At 38.9% G+C, this 26,781-nt stretch overlaps 2 protein-coding genes across 5 annotated transcripts; both read right to left on the minus strand.

Annotated features, from left to right (window-relative positions):
- Positions 1-2,872: 2,872 nt before the first annotated feature.
- Positions 2,873-19,896, minus strand: LOC149692813 (uncharacterized). 3 transcript variants are annotated; one of them, XM_089868747.1, is made up of 11 exons: positions 19,626-19,896; positions 17,532-17,723; positions 16,024-16,251; positions 14,740-14,865; positions 14,554-14,613; positions 10,255-10,401; positions 5,036-5,128; positions 4,342-4,481; positions 3,930-4,244; positions 3,017-3,200; positions 2,873-2,949 (listed from the first exon to the last, which is right to left on the minus strand). In XM_089868747.1, exons 1-11 carry the CDS (start codon positions 19,894-19,896, stop codon positions 2,936-2,938), a joined length of 1,770 nt encoding a protein of 589 aa, XP_089724873.1. In that variant the 3' UTR covers positions 2,873-2,935. The 3 variants fall into 3 exon arrangements, 1 of the variants encoding a protein (XP_089724873.1); XR_016382877.1 differs by lacking the exon at positions 2,873-2,949 and adding an exon at positions 3,333-3,813 and having other exon boundaries at positions 3,065-3,200; XR_016382876.1 differs by lacking the exon at positions 2,873-2,949 and having other exon boundaries at positions 3,065-3,200; positions 3,333-4,244.
- LOC149692814 (uncharacterized) lies at positions 19,871-25,284 on the minus strand. Of its 2 annotated transcripts, XM_089868749.1 has the most exons (4): positions 24,967-25,284; positions 23,700-23,854; positions 20,917-21,412; positions 19,871-19,952 (listed from the first exon to the last, which is right to left on the minus strand). In XM_089868749.1, exons 1-4 carry the CDS (start codon positions 25,082-25,084, stop codon positions 19,939-19,941), a joined length of 783 nt encoding a protein of 260 aa, XP_089724875.1. In that variant the 5' UTR covers positions 25,085-25,284; the 3' UTR covers positions 19,871-19,938. The 2 variants fall into 2 exon arrangements, with proteins under 2 accessions (XP_089724875.1, XP_089724874.1); XM_089868748.1 differs by lacking the exon at positions 19,871-19,952 and having other exon boundaries at positions 20,854-21,412.
- Between the last annotated feature and the right edge of the window lie 1,497 nt (positions 25,285-26,781).

Consider the following 26,781-nt stretch of genomic DNA (forward strand, 5'->3'; position numbering starts at 1 on the left):
GTATTTCGCGATTAGTGTGAATTTCAAAAAATCTAACGTACTTTTTTAATTTTGAACGTTTCATATTCTTTTTGGTATACGGACTAAATACCCCCAAGACAAAAGACCACCGGTCATAATCCCCCCATTTTTAAAAACGTACAAAATCCCCCTCTCTCAAGACAAAATCCCCCGGTCATTTTCCCCCATCCAAGTTAAGAGTACAAAATCCGCCCACTATCAAGACAAAATCCCCCCACTCTGTAGACAAAATCCCCCCACTCTGTAGACAAAATCCCCCCACTCTGTAGACAAAATCCCCCCACTCTGTAGACAAAATCCCCCCACTCTGTAGACAAAATCCCCCCACTCTGTAGACAAAATCCCCCACTCTGTAGACAAAATCCCCCTACTCTTTAGTCAAAATCCCCCTACGCTCTAGACAAAATTCCCCGGTCATAATCCCAGGTTAGGTTAGGTTAGGTTAGGTTAGGTTGGGTTGGGTTCGGTTCGGTTCGGTTCGTAATATTTTGGAAATATTGTAACAATGGTACGCCTTTTCCAAAATATTATTTTTTACATTTATTTTCTTCCGAAGAACACAGTATGGGGGAATTTGTCCCGGGGCTGGGGGGAATTTGTCCTGGGGCTGGGGGGAATTTGTCCTGGGGCTGGGGGTATTTTGTCTTCGGCATCCATTCGGGGGGGGAATTGTCCGGGGGATTTTGTCTCCTACCTGGGGGGATTATGTCCTTTTCTTCTCAAATGGGGGGATTATGTCCTACATTCGTTATTTTTTGTGTCCCAAATATTTTTAGACAAATTTTTCGGACATGAAAGGGGTGGGGCTTACTTGTCCACTAACACCGGCGTAAGAGTAGAAGCGTAAATACGCGCTACTTAGGTCTTCTTATAGTAAATTCCTTCTTGGTGAGAATGAAACGTTCGAGAGTGGGAATCTAAGGCACAATACATAAGGACTTGGTTCCTTGGAGTCGTACCTTATGGTACGATTAGTTCCACTGAGAAAAAAATAACAGTTCCATTGTCTTTCCCTTGAAATAAAAAGATTAAAAGAGAGAATCGTTAGCATCAGCGGCTTTCTGCCCCTCCCCATCCTGGCATTTCATAACGAGTTCTTTTAGTTTTGTAATACGATTTAAAGAAAAATTTAGAGTCAAAGTCCTTATGTAAAAACTTTCTCCGATTTTTGTTTTAGACGTTAATCACTAGAGAATCAAAAACATTTTTGGGTCGGAATCAAATGAGCCGCAAACATTTCGTTGTAACTTCCTTAAACTCCATAACGTCGTGGCAAACTGAGGGGGATCCGAAACCCTATATAAAAATCAAGTCTTTAACTGGGATAGTCTGATCATTTTCCAACTGAAACTATCTAGGGACTCTAGTTCAAAAATAAAAGTAACTTTTTTTCGTGCGTGGCCTAGCTCCGGAAAAAGACATTTACCAAAAATAAAAGGATTGTTTTGAGGCTGACAAAATAGGGGAGAGGGAGGGGGAGTTGGGGTCCGCGGTCGCGCTGCGTTAGTTCTCGCGACCAGACCAAAAAAACATGATTAATGCACGCTCTCTCATACCCGTCACATGGTTCATAAATATCTGGTTCGGTTTCCTCAAATGTATAAACACATCTGTATCTCTTAGCAATAAACAAGGCTTGCGGACCCTTGCCGACCCTTGCGGACATTTGCGGACTTTTGCGGACCCTTGCGGACCTTTGCGGAGACAAAAAAAATTACACGAACTCAATGCAATTTGCCGATATTGATAAAGAAAGCTAAATATAAGAGTTGTTATTGTGACTTGAAACCAGAAAATTATACAAGCTGAGCTAAATCCAATCCACTGATCTCTTAACTGCTTTCTTAATCGAGGCCACTGAGCGAAATATTCGGCTGCTTAAATAGCTCCGATATCATTGGCTAGCTTCCACTACACGCGCTTCCGGGAAAAACCGGAAAGAAGAGTAAATAAGATTTTCGTTCACGTGGCGGCCGCAGAGCGTCGCATATAATTGGGACGCTGGCGGCGCGGGAGAAAACGCTGGAGCATAAAAATGAATTGCCTGAGTAACTTATAGGGAGCTAACATATTATTAACTCATGATGGAAATAAATCTCTTTCTTTTTTGTCACTTTCAAAAATTTTCCTTAGACTGTGAAAGATTATTTAGAATGAATCTCATTTCCCAGAGTTAGTTGAGATATTAATTAATTTAGATATTTTTTGCAACAAGACGTTGAAATGAAGGTTTAAGAATAGATTGATGACAGACTATTTTTCAATTTGTGCATCAAGAGCTATTCTTATTGAAAAACGAATGATGACACCAACCTGGATAATGATAAATATGAAGATCTGATTTTGGAGGCCTTGGCGTCCGTTTAACGGTTGCGTATAAAGGCTCATCCGATACCTGGAAGACAACACAAACGTACTAGGCTAGCTCATCACGTGCGGAACAAATCTACAATCCAAAAATTGAAGTATCGTGCCTTTTAGGGAGAGGGCAAAATTTTTCTAAGGTGACCCAGCTTTCCATAATAATGTTTAGAGAGAAAATGTTTGGCTGTTCAACTGCCTTTTACACTACAGTAAATACGTTCGGCCTCGCCTTGGGATATTAACTTTTATGAACACTGGAGATGAGACGTTCGTCAGCGAGAACCTGACACACAATACCCTCATTCGTAGGCTGGAGAGATATCCCCTTGATGTTTATTATCTCCTTGTGGTCCTACGTAGCACGGCGTTAACGTTTCGGACCTCGCTCTTAGCGAATCGTGACGAACACTACGAAAATCTTAATGGGGCCCGAGACAACCCGAGTGAAAATTGAAAATAAATGGATTAATCTAATTAACTTTTATTGGTAGAATTACATTATAGACAATGATGTTATCGTTAAATTAGATTTGTATCCATTGTTTTCCATTCAATTATCGTCATCTGTCAGGTTGGTGTCAATAATGTCGAAATTAATATTTCAAATTTGTTTTCGCAAGGTACTTCTTACCATTTTGTTGCATGAATCCACGAAGCAGCCTAAGTTCTTCGATTCTCGAGATTATGTTATTAGTCGATTCGTTCGCCTCTTTTCGAGTGAAAAATTCCCTTCTTATGGTACTGGTGATGTCATCGCTACCATTTGTACATTTGAACCATGATTTTGCTGTACGTTTTTTGAAAACTTTAATTTCCTTTAAACAAAATAGTGAAAATTCATTAAATAAAAAACTAAATGGCTTCTATCGAGAATTATCCCACGATACTCAAAGGCAAAAGTATATAGATGTTAAAACGAAAAGTACACTTCATTAACAATTCCCTACCTCAGTCTGTAGACGACACGTAAAGTGAGAAGCCAACTACCCGCCTCACAACACCATACACGAATTAACCAATCAGGAAAGAGCTGCTTGACGTCATAGGTTTATAGAAAGTAGTGCGTGATTCTGGCAATCCAAACGTTAATTTTTGGTACTAGAGCTAGCATCCGCTACTTTGGGAGCCTATTCACGACTTATTCCCTGTACCACGGTCATGTAGGTAATCATACGCAGAGAAGGGTCGACACTTGCGTAGAGTTTGCAAGTTCTCTCCCCGCTTGTTAAAGGAGTTTTCCTCCGCGGTCTAACCCGGTTTCTCCTTTCCAACAGAACTTGCAGAGGTTAACGGTAATAGTTAGTATAGGGCGCTGTAGGTTAGCTGTGGCATAGGGGCTAGCCACCACCCCTCTATGCATTGTAAAGGCGTTAGATAAGTGGCAATAAGTCGCAAGATGACTTGGTCCAATTAGCTAGCTGAACTATTCTGGAATGAAGGAGGGCTTCTTATATTAAACGGCGGAAGTCTCATCGAAGTGTACTTTTATATTTGTATCTTTATAATTTTGTTCAAGGTGCTTTAGAAGAAGCACGCCTACTTACGTCATTAATATAAGGAAAATAGAGAGAGTCCTTGAATAAGTAGGAGGGACTCCTTTTCCAACGAATAGCGGTGCTGATGTTATTTGGAACGCCAGTCCAAACAGATAGTTTCAGAGGGTAATGATCGCTAATTGAAATCGGAGCTTCGGGCATGTATCTCCAATATTTGTCTCCCTTGAAAAAAAATAAGTAACCGTTGTCTTCCCAAGACATTGCGGCGTCCAAGTTGTCGGGTATTCCGGGAAATCCATCTTGAATCTTCTTGGGATAATCGTGTACGATCTCTTTGTTAACGAATTTCCAGTATTTTTCGCCCTGCCAAAAAGATCACACCGTTCTATGCATTAATTACTAAAACCATCATATTAAACGTAGGTTCCAATTGGCTGGATTTTACATGAAAACAACGAACCTTGAAAAGGAAAGTGCTGCCATCAAGCCAAGTGAACGCAGCATCAATCGGTCCCGCTTCCATACCTTTCCATTCTTGCTCTATACGCTTGGGATATCCTTCAAGTATACCATTTTCTCCTCTTTTCCAGATATAATCACCTATAACCAGAAGTAAGATGAGACTAGAAGTAAAGAGCTCTAGCATTGGTAGTAGATCCTGCCGCTTCAATCGCGCTAAAACTAGAGAGAAAAAAATTGGTCGAGTTCCAAAAACATTTCCTACCCCCTTCCCTTCAACCTAAAGCCGCGGAACACGGACGCGGCTCCTTGAATCTAGTTCGGCCGTCTACCACCGGCTCCTTCGATTTGAAATAAACTATTCGATATTCGATTTGGATTTTGGAATAAACTATTCGATTCGGTATTTGATAAGGAAACTCTTTTGGCATTCGGTAACCGGTTCGATACCCAAAAAGTGGCATTCGCACACCCCTACTAGAGACCTACTGATAGCTAGTTCGAGAACGACGCCAGAATTGACTACACTCGGTTTTTGCAGTCCACCTTCCTATTTAGTCTGTCCTAAACCTTCGACCGCGCCTCAACAGGCGTCGCTTTACGAGATTCTATGACGTTTCACCTACATCACTTCATGACAAGCTCTCAGTAACAAGTGACAAACTTATGGAACAAATCTTGTAACGTAGACGTACCTCTAAACAAGTAAATACTTCCATCTTGTGTTCTAGTTGCAGCGTCTACGTGGGCATTTTTACAAATTTCTTCTCGCAAATTTCCCTTTTTAACTACAAAAGAGGCGTTAATGAGCAGAATAATGGTTAGAAAACAACAAGCTTTCGCGACCATTTTCGTGTCGTGTCTAAAGATTTCATCAACCGCGCTTTGTAAGATCCAATTTATATCTTTAATTACTCAGCTTCCAAATAAGAGTCATTTCCCAACATCATTTCGGGTTTATTTTAAAAACACGATTGTCTTCTAACATCTTAATGGTTTTGGAACCTGGCACACGGGAATATAGAGTCACGTTTATTACAAACGAGTTGACACGGATCGTTAAAACTCCCTTTCATATTTTCGACCGTTCGAGGTCATATTTAAAAACATTAAGGGATGGATTAAGAGCTCAAACTGATACGCGTTATGTCTCGATAATGAAACATCGGATATGGTCAATCCTCGTCGAAATACGTCATTCGACTCTGTATGACCTATCCGCGCGGGATCCAATAGGAAAGCGCAGAGCAATGACGGGCTTGAAAGGGGTGGGGCTTGCTTGTCCACTGACACCGGCGTAACAGTAATAATAATAATAATAATAATAATAATCCAAGTTTTGTATACGAAGGGATGTGTCCACACTAAGCCTGTGGCTTGTTTACAGGTGGGTCCCTTTATATTGCATCGAGGGCTGGTGGCTAGCCCCTACGCCCCCACAGCTAACCTACAGCGCCCTACACTAACTATTACCGTTAACCTCTGCAAGTTTTGATGGAAAGGAGAAACCGGGTTAGACCGCGGAGGAAAACTCCTTTTAACAAGTGGGGAGAGAACTTGCAAACTCTACGCGGAAGGATTTGCTCCCAGATTTTCACCCGGTGCCACAGTCCGGGATCCCACCCGGGATCCTCTTGCTGCGAGGCGAAAGCGCTAACCGCTACGCCACCCCACTTTATAGAAGCGTAAAATCTCGCGACTTATGCCTTCTTATATAAAAACCTTGGACTATTGAAAGTTTCGATATCCCACTAAAATATCCCTAGTCAAATATGAAGTGTTATTAGAAGTATAAAATACTTCGAGAGAAGTGTACAACAAAGCGGGGGAAGTGTAACGTCATTATTTCCAACTTCGGAACATTTGGAGCAAGGTTACTAAACCTAATCACATACGCGATAAATAGTTCCCTCATCGTTTAACTCTTTGGCAAGACGAGCTTGTGGATTTTGTCCCACCCCTAGACGAGGTTTGTTGGATGATTATTTTGGGAATAACTAAAGTATCAAGAGTATACAAGAGTGTCATCCTTCTTCTATTATCCCCTTCTGGTTTTATACAGTTTTATAAAGTTTGTTTATATTTTTCATAACGTCGCCCCAAAAATAAATTTTTTCTGAACGTACGTATGTATGTACTGCACTTACCCGCGATACCCAGGTGACGATATGTTTTAAACTCTATTCAACTTTATATAGATCTTAGCTGTAGATCTCATAACGTTTAACGGTTAGAAGTTGGCATAATTTTACACGTTTATGTATTGTTAGGAAGTAGTTTTCTTAGGAAATTTTCTTATTAACTTCTAGCAGAAGTTTATGGCTTCTTATCCTGGGAAGTATTGGACTCTAACCATATCCGTAACCATCTCTGTTAGTCAACTTCTTATTAGGTCCGATTACCACGCCACCTACGGCATCTCCCTCATTTTGAGCTGGCAGGCTGATTTGCGCGGCAGCAGCGGGCAAGAAACGAAACTTTAAGGTGTATCCTGTGGTTTGAGATAACGAATGAGAAACTGTGACAAGAACAGCTGTTTTAATAGACTGTTAGAAATTCCGGTCAAACTAGTGTGGGGTCCTAGGCCCACGGATTGTAATGGATTTTCATAGAGTTCTAGCCAGACGGCTTTTCAACGATTGGCGCTGAAGAAGTTTTGAACACGCCCCACAGTTTGAGTGCCACAGCCTCTCGGCGTGGGATTTTTTTCAGTAGATTAGATAGTTTTCCTAGTGGGGAGGAAACTTTCGACCCTCTTTTACGATTACCATGGGCAATTTTGACTTGCAGGGATGGATACTATATAATGCCTTAGTGTCCAATACTTCCCAGGATAAGAAGTCATCAACTTCTGGTTAATGTATTGTTAGGAAGTAGTTTTCTTTGGAAATTGTGGGTTTTTTCTTATTAACTTCTAGGGTATGGGTTCTTCTTTGAACCCTTAATTTAAATTGATTTGCGTCAGAGTTTTACGGTATGGTTTATTTGAACTTTTTTTAAATTAAAACTCCTGGCTTATTGTTATAATTTCTACTAATAGTTGAGTGGTAACAGATTGAAACTTGTACAAGTGTTTCCATTAAACATCATAATTACATCATTTTGCCCATAATTGGATTGCCATAATACAAATTATGAAACAAATGAGTCACCAAATGAAAGAACATTGGACACACGAGATGGAGGCGGCTACATTAGAAAACGTCATTGTGACGTCATAAAAACACTATAAGTCATTTCGTACAATTTTAAAGGAAAGGTTCAGGGTACCTAACATTAGACCTTAAATTAACGGCCTCGTTTAGAAGATATCGAAATGATTGATAAAAAAATTATAATTTCCCTAATTACGATTAAAATCCAATTAATTGACCCAAAAATTGAATAGAGCAGCCGCGCCATTTTTTAAAGTCACGTGATAAACTCGCACACACGCCGTTATTGGCCAAATGGCTAGCGAATAGGAAAGTTAGATTTCTCTACTGCAGACGACGATATTTATTGATATATTTAAGGTTGACTTTCATCATAGCCCACTCGATCACGCGCATCACGACGTAAGCTGCTCGTGCTATAGAAGCCCGTTCAATCGGCCAAAAAGGGCAACTTTTGGGTTCTTGGCGGGAAATTCGAAGTCAGCCAAAATTAACATTAAGTTCTAAGGGAGGAGGTAGGTTTTTTGGCCAGATCCTCTGTCCTATTGATCGAAATGACGTGAAATTTTAAATAGACGTGTCTTTTGACGTGTTTTATTATTCTAAAAGGGATTCAAGCTTCTAGAGTGGATAGGTTTTTTTTTAAAAAATTATTTTCATAGCCAAAATGATGGGTTCAGTGCTAAGACTGAATATATCTTCAGATCTACTGGTCCAAATGTCCTGAAATTTTAATGAGAGGTGTGTTACAATCTATTGTATTATATTAAAAAGGATTCAAGCTTTAATAGTGGATAATTATTTTGATAAAAATTTAGTTCCAATGTCATAATTTTAAACTAAGTACTTAATGCACTATATCTTTGGATCTAATGGCCCAAATGTCCCGAAAATTTACTTAGAGGTATGTTACAATCGATTATATTTAAAAAAAAAATTAATATCCCATGTCACAATTGTAAATTAAGAACTTACAACCTTTTTCTGCGATAAAAAACCAGCCCCATTCTACTTGTCCAAAACTTGCCTTTTGGGGATTAATAGATTATAAATCATAGACCTCTTGAACCAATTTTCTATGATTTGTAAACATGCAGAGGGGCAGATGTCTCGAAAACCCTTGGCGATTTTTAATTGTTATCCTTACTTGTTGGGCGGGGCATTTAAAAGATTAATCGATTAAAATATAAAGTATATCGTCAAAATAAGAAAAGTTGACAAATGCTAAAACAAATCTTCAAATCTAAGATCAAGCACCACTCAAGATGCTTCAGAATGTCTTTGAACAAGTATAGGATCGCTGCGAGGAAGCTTTTTCTTCTTGGACCTCTTTGACAATTAATTATAATTTAAAATTATCTCTCGACTAAATCTTTGTTTTTTACCAACTGCAACTGGTATTATGACACTTTTCACCAACCCTTTTTAGTTAGTTTCTTAATCATGATTTTTCTATGCTTAATTTTTGGTTTTTGTAAAATATGTGATATTTCCAATAAATACATTTTTGAACTAAAATTGCGTTTACATAATAAAGTGCTTTTGGCAGAAAAACAGGGGTTCTTCTGAACTTCCCCAAAATAGGTGTGCTTTAGGCTTTAGGGCCTATAATTTTGTTTATTTCTAAGATTTTTAACGTAATGTTTAAGCAATACGTTTATTCTTGGAAAGGGAGTGAAAGTTAAATTATTTTAACACACCTCTCATTAAATTTTCCAGACATTTGGGCCAGTAGATCCAAAGATATAGTGCATTAAGTTTTTAATTTACAATTATGACATTGGAAATTAATTTTTTTTGAAAAACTATCCACTCTAAAAGCTTGAATTCTTTTTAATATAATAGAAACGATTGTATCACACCTCTCATTAAGATTTCAGGACATTTGGACCAGTAGATCTGAAGATATATTCAGTCTTAGCACTGAACCCATCAATTTGGCTATGAAAATAATTTTTTTTAAAAAAAGCTATCCAATCTAGAAGCTTGAATCCTTTTAAGATTAATAAAACACGTCAAAACACACGTCTCATTAAAATTTCAGGTCATTTCGATCAATAGGACAGAGGATCTGGTCAAAAAACCTACCTCATCCCATAGAACTTAATGTTAATTTTCGCTGACTTCGAATTTCTCGCCAAGAATCCAAAAGTTGCCCTTTTTGGCCGATTGAACGGGCTTCTATAGCACGAGCAGCTTACGTCGTGATGCGCGTGATCGAGTGGGCTATGCTGAAAGTCAACCTTGAATATATCAATAAATATCGTCATAATATCGTCGTCTGCAGTAGAGAAATCTAACTTTCCTATTCGCTAGCCATTTGGCCAATAACGTCGTGTGTGCGAGTTTATCACGTGACTTTAAAAAATGGCGCGGCTGCTCTATTCAATTTTTGGGTCAATTAATTGGATTTTAATCGTAATTAGGGAAATTATAATTTTTTTATCAATCATTTCTATATCTTCTAAACGAGGCCGTTAATTTGAGGCCTAATGTTAGGTACCCTGAACTTTTCCTTTAAGCGAAAGCGTATAAGTTTCAAACAATATTGTTTCCAACACTTCATAATATGTTCCCAAGTAAAAGACCGATGAAAATTTTGAAAAACACAAATTAAAGTTTAATAGTTAAATATATAAACATAACAAAAACTGCAAATAATATTCTAACTCGTTAAGATAGTCTGACGCTAAGGTGAACATATTTCTTACAACACCTATCTTGTTGAAGGACACCAACTGCTTTACACACGTAATAACCTTTGTCTCTGGGCTGTACGTTTTTAAGCAGCAAATGACCATCACTAACAGTCGACCTTAATGGTAGTGGTTGGTCATTAGTGCGAAACCATTCCACCGGAAGTTTCCTCGGACCTTTGTCCTGGCAGAACACACGGACATCATTTCCTAAATTAAATGAAAGATACGAGATAATTAATGTATTTTGAGAAAGTGCTATGTTTGTACGTTCCTTATTTATGCTCATTCACAATTCGTTAAAGGGAATGAGAAGCTTCGTTTGAAAAACCTCCGATTTATATAACAAAAGATGGAATTAATTACTGTGAATTCAAAAATATCAAGCTTTTAACTCTCAGATTTCTGCTTATTTGGCCACAATATGCATTTGAAAATTCTTCATATGAAATGATTTGAAATCCACTTTTTATGAAAGGCTAAAACGTTTCCCGTACGCTGACGTCACGGATATATTTTTCACGTGAGATGGTGCCAAACTCACCGCTATCAGACCCAGAGTTTAGACTGGCGAGAAGCTCGAGACGCGTATAGGATTCGCGCGCCTTTTTCCTCACGACAAGGCTCGAAATTATTGATATATCGAAACTGAGCTTTCGTGATTTTTCAATGGATTTTAAAAATATAAACTTTGGTTCAATTATATTAAAAACTTGATATTTCTTTTGAAAGTAGATACTCGAAAGTGTAACATAATACCAATTCCGTGGTAAAATAGGATATCAAATTGTAAATTCGCATTCCTTTTAAGAAATTTGACGCATCACGTCGTATCTACAGGAGAAAGTTCATTAAAAGTGGTATGGTTCAGCTGTGCTCAATATTGGTCCTAGAGTCGCTAAACATAGATCCCCGAAAAGAATTTCCTATTCTAAATACGTAACAATTTAGCTTTAAAAGGAGAATTAAATGATCAGACAACCAATTAACGAAGAGAAACCCTTAGCTAAGGGCGCGCTTTTAATCGTGCAACAAAGCACATGAGATGCCAGTCGCTCATTGGTTATTCGCATTACCCTGGTTTTTATTATAAAAACTATCTTAGACTTCAAAGTCAAATTATCAAAATTTGACAAATTACATGACAAGTTGGGAAAACCAAAATATTACCTCTCCGAGGAGGACTACTTACAAACTTACTTACCCAGATATGGAAATGTTTCTTTTTTTAAGAACAAATACTGAAGTTAAAATTTATGAAATATTAAAGCAGTATACAAAGCATAGCAAATATACTGTAAATCAGACGACATTTTACATCCAATAAGGATATACTTGTACACATTAAAATCATCCGATGGGGGAAAAACGGGAAATGAAGAGCTAAACCTTTGGAGGGATATTACCTTTACGTTTTTGTAAAGGCCGAATTTTCTACTCCTCAACTGTATACCCTCTATGTTCAAAGCCATATTCACAACAGGGTTGCCATGTAAACACTATCCTCTCGTTTCACCTCAACGATTTTCTTAGTTTGTCAACATGACTGTTAACGTTACATAACACCAAAGCTTATTTGTGGCTACACACACTGGAAGTAAATGCGCACCATAAATAGCATGAAAACACGAAGCTATAATCCGATTACGATCAGACCTTTCACTGGTCTGGGCTGCGTCCAGCAGAGCTCCCCAAAATGACAGCGGATTTTGGAAAACGGTTACCGGTGAGATCTGTCGTCATAGCTTTTTTCCGGTCATCGGTGTTTTAAAAATGACGCTAGCGCAATAAAGCGTGCAAGGTACCAAGGCTTAACAAAAATTGTATGATAACATATTTAAAGAGATAGATAACAACGTCTTTTATAATTAAAATTAGAAAGTAACATGTCTCTTAAAATTCTCGCGTCATCAAATGGTTTCACGCCAATTAAATAGCTATAGTCCCATCAGAATCAGCAAGAGCTATTTGTATTAATTCCTCCATGTTTTTTCGCCAAGCTGAGAACTACGCGTTTTACGTCACGTTTTCCCAAAACCCGACTATTTTCTTTGAAGACCACGCTGGCTCAGCGCTGAGCACCGTGACGTCAAATTCAAAAGCAAAATCCCGTCCTGTACGACACTGCTAACAGCGCTGAGCTCTGCTGAACGCGGCCCAGATATCCACATGATTATAAAATCTAAGCCTATTTATTTAACAGTGTATTTAACTTTCGGCTCACTCTGAACCGTTAATGTCTCTGCATTACAGAAACGAAAACCAAACCCAAGCGTTAACTTTTTGGTTCACTAGGCCTATTGAAAAATAAAAGTACATTTGACCAATATCGTTGCGTTCGTTTTGAAATCACTATAGAAAGGATTATGCTATAAACAGATGTAGTATAGCTTAAGTAATATATAAACATCCATTTCAAATAACAATATTAAAAAACATTCTTGGAATATCAAAATGAAACAGAGCTTTAAAGCTACAAAAGTACTAAATGCATCGTAATTACGAAAAAGATTTCCACATATTCACTTTATATTATGAAAAAGTGAATATTAAGGTTCTGTAGGATTTCTTAACACATCAAAACAAAGCGAACTGCTAACTCGGCGCACTAGTGTGATAACGGACAGACACACACAGACAAAAAAATAGACTGCTTTTTAACTCTTTCCGTTTTAATTTTGAGTTTAGAAACAAGATTATCTTAAATATTAAAATAAATATAATTAATATTAAATATTTTCTTCGTTAGTTGTTCGCCTTATTGAGCGTTACATCGTCTTGATAAAGAACAATTAAACATTGTTGAGAGACTTGACTAATATTGGCGTTTAAAATGAAGCATACGCCGGTTGCTTCACCTTATTCTAATAGGTAGTATATAAGGATTTCGAATCGCAGCTATGGATAAGAACAGCGCAATTGCGTGAACCTTTGGTGGAAGCCCCGCCATTGGGAGGCCGGACGTTTCTCGTAACCCTGGCCGATCGCCGCGTATGTCTTAACCTTAAGGATGATGATGGAGTAGAAGCCAGGTGTGCAGACTGGTGTCCATGTGGGATGGACAAAAACTATGACCAGAAGATGGTGGTGTAGAAGCCAGGTGTACAGACTGGTGTCCATGAGGGATGGACAAAAACAATGACCAGAAGATGGTGGTGTAGAAGCCAGGTGTACAGACTGGTGTCCATGTGGGATGGACAAAAACAATGACCAGAAGATGGTGGTGTAGAAGCCAGGTGTACAGACTGGTGTCCATGTGGGATGGACAAAAACAAAGACGAGAAGATGGTGGTGTAGAAGCCAGGTGTACAGACTGGTGTCCATGTGGGATGGACAAAAACAAAGACCAGAAGATGGTGGTGTTAGAAGCCAGTAAGTACAGACTGGTGTCTTTGTGGGATGGACAAAAACAAAGACCAGAAGATGGTGGTGTTAGAAGCCAGTAAGTACAGACTGGTGTCTTTGTGGGATGGACAAAAGCAACGCCCAGAAGGTGGTGGTGTTAGAAGCCAGTGAATACAGATTGGTGTTCCTGTGGAATGGACAATTGACTAGTCAGATGAAATAGTAATGGCCAGTTGAATTGTGGATAGCCTCAAGTTTTGAATTTTCCGGGAACTGTGAATGCGGTCCGGAAATGGCGAACACATTTGCTTCGATTCGGAAACTGCGAACGCGGTCCCCTGGGGTGTAAGTCAATAACAACAGCCTGACACACACACACACACACACACACACACCCACCCACACACACACACACACACACACAGACATGCCTGTCGATTTTAGAACCTCTCCGTGACATACGTCACTCGGAGAGGTAAAAATAAGGGAACGGAAACTTCTCGATTCAAACTGAAGTAGGTATTGCGCGAGGTGAAATATAACCATAAGCAAACTTTCCAATTAAAATATATTCCCCACAGTATAAATCCAGTATATTTTAAAACGTAGGCCTTTTCTATAACACCAAGAAGCGATATCTAGTTTACTAGGGAGAAGATATAAATTCCCCACATTTCTAGCTTTTTCTCCATTCCAAACGTATAGGTCCGGAGTTAATCCCCGCCTCTAAATTACAACCAGCATCTCACTGGTTCTTGAAAGCTCACGTCAGCGCGACGCGAATGACGAAAATTACTTGCATTTTTCGACTGAGGAGAGGCAAAATAGCCCGGCCACCTTTTACGTCCCCCCTTGTATTTTGAAAGGGGGACCTGGGAATATGGCTCGCGAATACTTAGACATCTTATTACTTCTCCCAAATAAACTAGATATCGCTTCTTGATAACACTATATGCAAGATTGTAGCATAATTTGAATAGGTTCTGAAATTGATGTCATAGGCTAAAGTGTCCATACCTTGAATTACAGTCCTCCTCCATTCTTTATCAACTTCAATTTCAACATCACTATTGTTCTCTGAAATGAATACAAATTTTCATATGAGAGATTAAAGAGACGGGTCTAGTGGCGTGGCTACAAAATGACCGAGTGTCTAGATTGACGATATCAATCAACGAGAATAGCAATAACTTCGTTCCTCACCTTCGTTCCACTTGCAATCTATTTCGTCCGAATTATCATCGCAATGCATTAGACCGTCGCAAACACTTCGTTGGTCAATACACTGTTTCGTGGTGCCGCATTCGAACTGGTTTTTCGTACAAGGCCCTATTTAAAACAACGAAATATTTACAAGTATGTTTGCGCTACTGATATATGTAAGGCAGCGATAGGCTCAAAAATTTGCATAATGCCAGCGAGATCATGCTTGGAAAAGATGTTAGTATCAAAGTCGACTTCAATTAGTATCAACGTTAGAGAGTTAGATTTTAATTATTTGTCCCGTTTGTTGGTAAACAAATATGATCAGAAGGGAATAAGAGAGAAGGGAGACATTAGAGCCTGCTTTGGTAACGAGAGTCCGACCAACCTCAAGAAAACCACGAAAACTTCGCGCAAGTACACAGCTTTTATCCAATTTACTGCAAAAATAGTTTTTTAAGTTCTCCGCGGTATCAGGCGGCCTATTTGTCTGCTAGATTTTCATTCGATGTTTCGTTCTTGTGTAATTATAACCTCAAGCATGTATTTTATTTTTTAATATTAATTCAGAATAATTAGTTTTCATCTATTTAATACCTTCAAATTATCTGATTTTGGTATGTTCTCAATTCCCGTGCATCTAAATTAATTGCACAGCTTGATTTCGCTTAACAACATGAACTTCGGCCATTTTTATCTCCTTCAATGTAAAGTTGTAAACAAAACTACTTTTTATTCGTCAACCGAGACGTCACCCTCTTATGTGACGTCACAGCTAAGACAGAAGTTAGATAGCAGCCAATCAGTGAAGGGTAGTTGATTTGAGGTTAGTAAGACTGTTGTTACGAGTGTAAAGCATTATGGAGATATAAAGTGTGTCCCTTCTCCCTTATTCCCTTCTGATATGCTGTAATTTACTGGGGCTTTTTTTTCTTTAATTAATATTGTGACAATATATGACCAAATATTTGCGTTGTGGGTTACAGGTTATGTCAGTCTTATCATAAGTTTATAAGATATGTTCCATAAGTATGACACAACCTATACTTCGTAATGCTCGAGACTTACAAGTGAGAGCTAGTTCGAGAACGAAAAGCGAGAATTACAGACTAATCTCTTAATTTTCAGTCCATCTAGTCCTATTTATTGAGTGCCTCATCAGGTAACGCTTTACGAGAAGCTACAAGGTTTCACCTATACGTCACTTCATGACAAGATATCAATAACCAGCGACATATGGAACATATCTTATGAACTTATTAATTTGCTGATGGTTTTACATACGTGGAATAACTTTGACATGGGCAATTTTGTGCGGGACCCTTTTAGAGTACTTTAGACCAGCGTAGCAGTAATAGGCGCCACTGTCGCTGGGTTGCGAATACCGAATGACCAGAGTGCCGGATTTTTCCATTATGGTAAATTTTGAAAGCGTCAGATTGCGAGGACGTCTCCAATGAACCGGAAGTCGCGTATTGCCCTCGTCTCTACAACGGAAAAACACCGTCTGACCTATAAAATTTTTTGTTAAATTTTGAGTTTGATTTTTCAGCATAAACCTTAAAGCACTCTAACCACAAGTAATTTAAGTTTGTCGTTGGGATAAAATGTCGAAAACAATAGACCCAACCAACAAATAAACAAGTAGGCTTGGCCTAGCCTCCATCTAAGGGATAGGATCACGTGACTAACAAAATTGACTATAGAACCATCTGTCGTTGAGCGACGAAAATAAATCACTTATTTTTTGATTGGTTTCTAGTCTGACCCTTGGGGTAAAACGGGTTCTGCGCATGGCAAAATCAAGCCAATCAGGTTATCCCTTTCTCACCTCAAAACCCGAGAACGAGATCTAAGCCGTTGTAAAAATTCAAACGATTTGTTTGTTGGGTCTATTGCGCTCTAAACTCTGACCAAAAGCATAAACTAAACTTCAGCCACACACCCTGGATAGAAGATCAAAAAGGCACTAAAGAGAGGGAGTTGAAGCTAGCAACTTTGGCAAGGCATTTTATTTATCAATTTGTTATATTTTCTTCCTATTATCCGGTTCACCGTATTTCAACCAATAAGAGGGCAGATAAAGGATACGCGCGCGCACACCGGAAGCTTGAGGGAAACTTTCATAGCGAGAATACTCCCCTCTTTACACCCTCTTTGAGAAGATCCATGAAAAACCCAACCAAGAAAATTTTACATCAACATGAACCACTTTAGACACAGTGCAGTACAGTTTGTTAATTCTAAATTTCATCATAGCTTTCAAGAATTAAGCCTAATCCGAAAGAAATAATTTGAAAATCGGCCATTACTCTGCGTTGTCTGCCCTGGTCACTGCTACCAGTAAAAACAGAAATGAGTGAGACCAGAAGTACTGAGCTAACCAAATTCTTCACTTGGCGAAAGTGAATATTCTTGATAACACACCAACGGTTGGCCATCTGGTAGGGGTTTCCGAGTTTTCCCTCCAAAACGTGAGACACTCGTGGCGGTAGACGGCCGAACTAGATTCAAGCACCCGCGTCCGTGTTCCGCGACTTTAGGTTGAGAGGAAGGGGGTAGGAAATATTTTTGGAACTCGCCAATTTTTTTCTCTCTAATGTAGGCGCGATGGAAGAGGCATAAAATCCTCAAATTTGTTCACTAGTGCCAGGATCTACTACCAATTCTAGAGCTCTTTACTTCTAGTCTCATCTTACTTCTGGTAAAAATAAACAGCTGCATACCCCCTGGGATGAATAACTCGCGAAACGGGACCAGCACATTTAATCCATTTTCATAGGAACATTTACCTTGATGAACAGTTTGATTTCCGTCATAGACTCTGACGTTGGTATCCTTGAGCGGAATGCATGTTCTATTCTGTCTCATGAAATTCCCTTTCCTACACAAACATTCGAATTTGGTCGGATCCTCACGATTCAAACGACATCGAGCGTTAAATTCTGAACATTCTTTTCTGCCTCTAGTTCTGCAAACATTTTCTTGAAAGTGAAAAGAAAACCGCAAAATTAAATAATTAGCGGAATTTTGTTAATTACGACGGATAAATTATTCTGCGAATGAGAAACTATTAGACGATTCATAATATTGTTCTAAGACGGATTGACGTCACAATGGTGCGTTTAGCCGCTCACAACGAAAAGACTGGTTATATCAAATAACACGCTACAGATTTTTGTCACTGAATGCAACCATCAACCATTTAAATCCAAATTTTAATTGCCAAGTCTTCGGTTAAGCTAAGTTACCATAGGGGCTCTTTTCAAGTTACGTAACGCAAAAATTGACTTCTTATCCTGGGAAGTATTGGACACTAAGGCATTATATAGTATCCATCACTGCAAGTGAAAATTGCCTCTGGCAATCGTAAAAGAGGGTCGAAAGTTTCCTCCCCACTTGGAAAACTATCTAATCTACTGAAAAAAATGCCACGCCGAGAGGCTGTGGCACTCAAACTGTGGGGCGTGTTCAAAACTTCTTCAGCGCCAATCGTTGAAAAGCCGTCTGGCTAGAACTCTATGAAAGTCCATTAAAATCCGTGGGCCTAGGACCCCACACTAGTTTGACCGGAATTTCTAGCAAACTCTATTTACAGCTGTTCTTGTCACCGTTTCTGATTCGTTACCTCAAACCACAGGACACACCTTAAAGTTTCGTTTCTTGCCCGCTGCTGGCGCACAAGTCAGCCTGCCAACTCAAAATGAGAGAAGTGCCGTAGGTGGCGCGGTGATGGTTAGAGTCCAATACTTCCCAGGATAAGAAGTCATAAACTTCTGTATATATGTGACGTCTATCTTCCTCCAAAGCGTGGCAAAAGAAACAGTCGAAACTATAACCATCAATAGACTATTCGATTATTGACTTGGCTGAAGAGAGCTTAACAGGGTGTAGAGGTGCGTCAAGAACAGCCGCTAGAGGCTGAGCGAGTTTTCTAGCCTCCAGCGTTTTGTAAACAGCTGCATAGTGCAAGACTCTAAGCATTTGCTTCCCGGGTTTTCGTTTAATAAAAATTTTAATTTGATGAAAATTCCGTAACCCAAATTTTAACACAGTGCGAACAGACTCAATTCGTAACTGATAAACCTTCAAACTACAGCCGACTTATTCAGGGTTGCTACGGAATTTTCAAAACCAAATTCCTTGACCCAAACTTTAACACAGTGCGATCAGACTCAATTCGTAACTGATAAACCTTCAAACTACAGCCGACTTATTCAGGGTTGCCACGGAATTTTCAAAACCAAATTCCTTGACCCAAACTTTAACACAGTGCGATCAGACTCACTTCGTAGCAGATAAACCTTCAAACTACAGTCGACTTATTCAGGGTTGCCACGGAATTTTCAAAACCAAATTCCCAGCTGACTTTTCCATGTTTTCCCTGACGTTTTAGGCCGAAAGTGTAAATGTTTACAGCACGTTTTAAGTGCTTATAATTAAATAAACTCGATCTATATTAAGTTTTCCAGTACATTTGTTGCACCAAAATCAATAAGAATCAATTTAACTATAAATAACAGTCTAAGAGATTTTTAAAGGCATTTACTTTGTAAATACAATTCTAGACAATTTTAAGGATTGCTCTAGAGTTTTCTGTGTTAAGAAACGACGAGGATAAACTTTCATTACTCTTTCAATAAAGATTTATCCCCAGAAATTTTACCCACCAAAATCAAATTCCCTGACTTTTCCGTGACCTTTTCGGCCCATTTTCTAATTCCCTGACTTTTCCAGGTTTTCCCTGACCCATAGCAACCCTGTTATTATAGTTGGCCGTAAACTTCCTTAAAACTTGTTTCTATTTGAAGTTAACAACAGGTCCAAAACAGTAGGCCTAAAATTATGAAAATCATCCGATGTATGGGTAAAAAGTGTAATATTACCAATACAGTTTCCATGATTGTCGTAAGTCAGTCCCTTGGGGCAATCGCAGCGAAATTTCGTTCCAACGTAACACGTAGGTTTGAATTCGAATTTATTCGGACATTGACACCACATTTCTAAGTCGTTATAGATGCATTCGGCGTTGAATCGTTGACAGATGCAAATAAATGTTAGGTTCTCTACATTTCCTATTTGAGTATCTGGACCAACGTTATCCTCGTGAATGGGAATAATATTTCCGGAGAATCCTTTCGATGTAACGGTCTTCATCGACACCGTGGTTTCCAAATCTTTTCTTCCGGTTTCAGGCAGCTAAGATTTATTGACTTAAAAAAATTGATTATGAAAATCTGTTCAGATTAAGAATGTCACGTAAAAACGATGATTTCATCTTTATTTATATAAATCAAAGTCCTGACTGACTGATAATCAACGCCCAGCCCAAACCTCTTGCCCTAGAAGGCTAACAATTTGCAGGAACTTTACTCATAAGTAGTAGGCGCGTACTAAGAAAGATTTCCCCCCAATCCGCAGCCATCTTAAAAAATGGCGCCCAGAAGTGTAAAAACTTCTCTATGCAACGAAGTCCGCGCGTTTCAACCAATTTCGCAAATATTTAGTACACTGGTTTCCTTTAACCTATAGACGGGCTGAATGGTCTTTCGGGTTCTATTTGTTGCCATCTTTTTAAATGGTGGCCAAAAACTTGAAAACCTTTCTTATGGAATAATGTCCGCATGAAAATTAATAAAACAAATGACCAGACGGGCTGACGGGCAACGCAGAGTGCCTTCGCTCCTTGGGTGCTACAAAAATAATAGTCATCAGTAAAATCTACCCATTCTTTATATCATTTCGATGGAAGTTCTTATTGCACGCGAGTGACGCCGCGGGTAAAAGCTAGCCTTTAATATATATATCAAAAATAGATTTGTTTGAATGTTTGCACAGTCGCGATTCGCTGTCCAATTTGACCACAGCGCAGTGCCGGATCAACACCATTGGGGGCTATCTAATGCAACACTGAAAAATTGTCCATTTTCTTAAGGAGGTATTGTAGTCCAAAATTACGATAACTAAGCTTAAACTTCAGCTTTTAAAAAAATTATATGAAGAATAGAAGATATTTCCTGATAATTTTGTCGGTATTTTATCAATACTTATGGGTTAAAAATAGTAGTTGGGTCTTTTACCAATTATAATTTCCTTTCTTATCATTTACCGTGTCTCAAGGGCCTAAGAATGGACGCCATACTATAGAAGTAAACCTTGCAAATAAGCCATATTTACCATAAATTTTTCTCGTCAATTTGGTTGAGGTTTCAGTCAGATATGTTTGGGTTGTAGTTTTAGGTCGGGTCGTGTACAAACCAGGTAGTTTCGTTGTAGTCGCTCCATTTAACTTGGTGGGGTTTTCATCTTCATCTTGAATAATAATTTTTTTACCCTCGTAATGACCACTCCATTTGGTCGTAGTTGTTTCTGGTAACTCCGAGCGGCTTTCAGTAAATGAATGTCCTTTCTCAACTTTCGAAGCTATTTCTGGTGTTTCATGATGCCCTTTTAAATCATTCGAGTTTCCAGTATTGTTGGTCGTATTTTCGGGTTTTTCAGAGATAGTTGGGCTCAATTCTGTTGTTGTTTCTGAAAATGGGTCTTCCATATTCTTAAACGGCCAATCATCTTCCTTAAAATTCCACCAATCATCTTCCGTAGTTGAAGTCGCAGCAGTTGACGTTTTTGACAGAAGAGTTGTTCCAGTTTTTTTGACAGGTTTTGCAGTTGTCTGTAAGTAGTCGAGATTTGACAGCTTAAATTATAGGTTACTCCAAAGAGGCTGGTAGGACTGAGAATAGTGGGAAGGTTCTATTTCGGACTTTGAGTCGAAAATGTTCCATGACATTTCACCCAAAAGGCCACCATTTGCAAGTTAATAGAATGTTTTAAGTATGACCCCTTAAATTGCATTAAAAAACTGAAAGACAATGATAATTTAATGAAAACACTAATCATAAAGTGTGGTAAACTGTAACCTTTAGAGCTAAATGTTAGAGAACATTTTCGTCAAACTATCGTTTGTAGAATCATATTGAAGCCCACTGTACTTCGGTTCTAGCACCCTTTACGGAGCACCCAGTATCGAAGTTTCTCCATTCTTAAATAATCTAAACATTGTCAATTTAACAATGTAAGGTTGTCAAAGATTTCTTGTTTCAAAATGTTTGACTTTTCCAGGTTTTCCGTGATAGTCTTAAGTCACATTCACAGACGCATTTTCATAGACGCAAGAGCCAAGAACTTTCGCTAGAAACCTACCTTCTCATAGCCGTTTGACGCGTTTACTAGACGAGATAAAATAAAAGAACTAGAACCAGAAAATTACGCTAACTATTATCGGGATGAGACATTTTTTTACTATGCACTGTCTGCACAAGAAATAAAACTCAAGTTTTCCATCGCGATTAAGTTTTGAAAGAAAATCTTGAAACATTGAATATATTCAAATATAAAGATAGTGGATTTACTTTTCTTTTCTTTGATTATTATTTAATTTCTTCGAATATACAATTACGGGGTTTTAGTCAGAGCATGGGCCACTTAACTAAGAGGACATTCCAGCTCTGTTATCGGGCGTCCCTCTAGGCAAACGGTTTTTACTAGTTTCGCCTCAAGCGGACGTTTTAAAAAAGCGGAAGCACGTCATTTCGGTAACAAGTCGAGTGAGGCTGGAAAACAGTATTTTTGAAAATATCGCGTAGCTCAAAGGTGGGTTACTTTTTAAATGCAATAGTTTATAATTGTGATTGATATTGAAAATATATGTACAACCATTTTAATTATAAGTTAAATTAAAACCTTGAAACCTAACACAGGTTAACTGTTGGGTAAAAATGTAAACATCTTCGAACGCCAGCCGGGCAGCCCTCGCTATAAACTGTAGCAGAAGACAGAGTCAAAGTTCACGGATGGCGCTGCGGTACATATTACAAGTTCCGGTTCAACCCGCTTTTACCCTCCTCACTCACATAGGAGCCCGTTTTTTTGGAAGAGACGAACCGATTGTATGTGAAATGTCATCTTTGTTTAGTGGCCCGTGGCCAGAGTAACTTACATCCCATTGGGCATAATTTTTTGTCTATATTGAAGTGAATTTGTCTACAACGACCGGCTACTCGCTAGACCTGAATTTCTAGCTTCAATGAAAACGAGGCTTTAGCCGGATTATTCCCTTCAAAACTAAGTCCATAGTACCAGAAGTGAGATGAGACCAGAAGTACTGAGCTAACCAAATTCTTCACTTGGCGAAAGTGAATATTCTTGATAACACAAGAACGGTTGGCCCTCTAGTAGCGGTTTCAGAATTTTCCCTCCAAAACGTGGGACGCTCGTGGCGGTAGACGGCCGAACTAGATTCAAGGAGCCACGTCCGTGTTCCGCGGCTTTAGGTTGAGGGGAGGGGGCAGGAAATGTTTTTGGAACTCGACCAATTTCTTTCTCTGTAGTGTAGGCGCGATGGAAGCGGCATAAAAGCCTCAAATTTGTTCACTAGTGCCAGGATCTACTATCAATGCAAGAGCCCTTCACTTCTAGTCTCATTTCACTTCTGATAGTACTGTACCATGATCTACTAGTTTATATCATTACTTCTATTGTAAAATTTTACTCTTCCAAATTTCCGACCAATTCTATTTCAGGATTTTGATTTTCACACATGATATCGATTCTATTTCTACATCGTGATTTGTAAATTCCCTAAAATCAGTGATACGATTAACAAATTTGTAAATAGTCTGATATAGTTTTAAGATGAGCCACGCAGTATGTGGATCCTATGACATTAGATCTGACTTCAGCGTTACCAGTCCTTCAGCAAAGTCATTGAAGCCACATCTAACGTGTTTGAATCCACGCACCGGTTGTGGTAAAAAATAACACTTTATACCCCCAATCTTTGAAAAGGGTCAATGTTCATAAAATTAACTGCCGCATAATGTAATAAATATTTGTCATAAAACATGATCGTCTCGCCCATTTATTCTCTAAAAGCAGAGAAAGTTCATAAGAGTTCTTACTTTTCCTCCGGAATAGAAAATCGACCATCGTTTGAGTCTTGCATTTTCGGGCTTCTTGATTTGGCATTTTAGGGTAATACTTCCACCAACAGGAGAGCGTCTCGTATTATGATTATCCACAACATACCCGGAATAAGATTCAATTTGGCGTTTACCTATGAATAAACCGCTTAATATTTATATACATGGCGTTCCTAAAAGTTTGGTAAAATCGTACTAAAGTGCACGGTTCTACAGGCGATTTTGAGTCGAAAAGGTTCTATGACAATTTGCCACAAAGGAGACCTAAGCACGATATGATTAGAGTTTTCAACGATGACCCTTTTAAATCAAAGTCCTGACTCACTGACTGACTGAATGATAATCAACGCCCAGCCCACACAGAATGCATTTGATTAGGCGCTGCTCCTGCGCGCGGGGGCATCTACAGCGCCCCCCCTCCTGCCATTCATCCCTGTGCCCAAAATGGTACCTGCGGAACCGCCGTCAAGGCACACGGGATCGGCCAGCGGGCCCGGCAACGCCCCTTAAGCAGGTGACAGAGGCGGGACACCGTCGGCGGCGAGCCCAGCCAGGAGGTGGTCGGTGACAGGGCTCGGACCAAGGCAGCAGAAGGCTCGAGGGCCCAGACCACTTGCCCTAGAAGGATGAAAATTTGCAGGAACCTTACTCATAACTAGTAGGCGCGTACTAAGAAAGATTTCCCCCAATCCGCCGCCATCATAATAAATGGCGCCCAGAAATGTAAAAAATCTTCCGAAGCAAACAAAGTCCGCGTTTCAACCGATTTCGCAAATATTTAGTACACTGGTTTCCTTTAACCTATAGACGGGCTAAATGGTCTTTTGGGTTAGATTTGTTGTCATCTTTTAAAATGGCGGCCAGAAATTTAAAAACCCTCTTTTATGGAATAATGTTCGCGTGAAAAGTAATAAAAAATGCATCCCTAGGGGCTGACAGGCAAGGCCGATTGCCTTCTCTCCTAGGGTGCTACAAAAATATTAGTCAAATCAGTAAAATCTACCCATTCCTTATATAACTTTGATTGAAGATCTTATTACACGTGAGTGACGCCACGGGTAACAGCTAGTTTGACTAATAAATTGAAAGACAATGATAATTTAATTACTTGGGTCATCCGTAAATTACTCCAATCATAATTTGGAAACGGTACGGCACCCCTTAGGGCCAAAGAATATTGAAATGATATTTAAGACTCAAAATCGTTAATAGAAGCTATTGTATTTTGGTTCACGACACGAAATACCTTTCGGTGTTAGCCTTTTTGAAACGTTGACTGATACGTTGATTGCACCGTAGCCAGTTTTTAATTTTGTAGCCCATAGTTTGACGTTAACATTTTTCATCTTCTTAGAAGGAACCATATTCCCATTCGCGTCCTCGCAGATCAAGTGAATTTTTGTTCCATTCTAAAAATGAAAGTGTTTAAAAGTTAACGCAAGAGTCATGTTAATATCAAAATTTTCTATAAACAGTCTTATAATGTTGCGCCCATTTTAATAAAAAACTCTGGTGTTTCATATTACTCTGTTCCTTTACATATCACTATTCTTTCAATAGTAAAATTTTTAAAAACTCCGTAAAAAATGTCTATTATTTAGTTTGTATATAAATACATTTATAACTTTTGTTTAATTTAATCTTCTTCCAAATTTTATCTTCTACCAAATGTGGATGCGAGGGAAAGTATGACAATGGCCATAGAGCCCGTGTTAAAAAACGCAGACATCAAAGTTTCGCCAATAACTATTTAGTTTACTAGTGACTGATGGACTTGCAAACTCGCGACTGAAAGTAGTTCAGACATTTATGATCCTTGGTTTAACCATAACCCACTCGATCACGCGAATCACGATGCAAGCTGCTCGCTCCATAGCTAAGTTACCGAGATTTGTTTTAAACGTATCTAGTTTTATGTGCTCTTCTATTGCTTCGATAGCCTTTCTTAAATCCATATTATACCTTCAAATACCTTTTAAAACGTTACCAGCTACTCTGTCCTGCTACAAACACAAATTGAGGAAGTTCTAGCAGACACAATAGCAGACGACGGTAACCGCGTAACCGCGAATTAACACAAGACCTATTTTAAGGGAGTGAACAGGCCCAGTATAGCTACGCGAATAAAACGGTCAACTACGGCGAAACTCTGATGACTCGCCAGTTTTGGCCATTTTCATACTTTTCCTCTCATCCATTTTTGCTTCTACAAATCAAATCAAAGAAAAGGTTTATAAGATATGTTCCATAAGTTTGTCACTGGTTACAAACTGGAGCTTTTCATGAAGTGATGTAGGTCATAGATTCTCGTAAAGCGACGCCTGGTGAGGCGCTGTCAAAGGATAATTAGTACAGACTAAATCAGTAGCGCCGCCAGGATTTTTTCTCGCGTAGGCACAGCGTGATCTAGAGGCCCCCTCCCCCTTTGTTTTTAAAAAATTATCATGCATCATGATGCTTAGTGTAAGTGGTTTTGTATATTTCAGTAATATTTTCGAATTTTGGAATGTATTTCAGGATTTTGAGGAATATCTCTAGTTTTTAAGGGGGTTTTCCTTTTTTTGTGAGATTATTAGAAGTACGGACTTTTTGGCACCCGTGTCCCAGCTATCCCTAGGCACGTGCACAACGCGTCTTTCGTTCGCCTTCGCCATTGTTGCTTGACACCACTAGCGAAGCCTGAATGACCCAAAAATTTACTCTCGTATAATCTCGGGTGTTGTCGATACTAGTTTAGAGTTGGAAGATTTTATTCCTCTGCGCGACGTATGCCGCCTACGTTTTTAGGTCCTTTCTAGTTTTAATGCGAGAGGTGTAACCTGGGGTCAACGGTCAACAATTTAGCGGGGGATCTTGTTCTTTAGAATATAAAGAGAACGGGTTTTTGAAATGCTCTCTTGTACATTAAAAAGGCATAATGTAGCGAATATATCAAACAGGTACTAACGGACCCTTAGGGGAGTGAATGCAGGTGTGTGATGTTGTGTTTGATTTTAACAAATAGAAATATAAACCGTGAAAGTACATAAAGTAATTAAACGCTGTTACAGTAAGAAATAAA

Source organism: Phalangium opilio, unplaced genomic scaffold, assembly GCF_054372755.1.
Source record: "Phalangium opilio isolate 3A_F unplaced genomic scaffold, DU_Popi_V2 ptg000024l_1, whole genome shotgun sequence".
Lineage (NCBI taxonomy): Eukaryota > Metazoa > Arthropoda > Arachnida > Opiliones > Phalangiidae > Phalangium > Phalangium opilio.

Excerpts from the sequence above, each read along its gene's own strand:
- LOC149692813 (XM_089868747.1), bottom strand. The coding sequence starts at position 19,896 with ATGAAGACCGTTACATCGAAAGGATTCTCCGGAAATATTATTCCCATT. Across the intron at positions 5,129-10,254 it reads CGTACAGCCCAGAGACAAAG|TTAAAAAGGGAAATTTGCGA; the intron begins GTTATTACGTGT and ends CCTCTTTTGTAG. Across the intron at positions 4,245-4,341 it reads GCAGCACTTTCCTTTTCAAG|GGCGAAAAATACTGGAAATT; the intron begins GTTCGTTGTTTT and ends TCTTTTTGGCAG.
- LOC149692814 (XM_089868748.1), bottom strand. The coding sequence starts at position 25,084 with ATGGTTCCTTCTAAGAAGATGAAAAATGTTAACGTCAAACTATGGGCT. Across the intron at positions 23,855-24,966 it reads AAAAAGGCTAACACCGAAAG|GTAAACGCCAAATTGAATCT; the intron begins GTATTTCGTGTC and ends GTTTATTCATAG. Across the intron at positions 21,413-23,699 it reads TTTTCTATTCCGGAGGAAAA|ACAACTGCAAAACCTGTCAA; the intron begins GTAAGAACTCTT and ends GACTACTTACAG.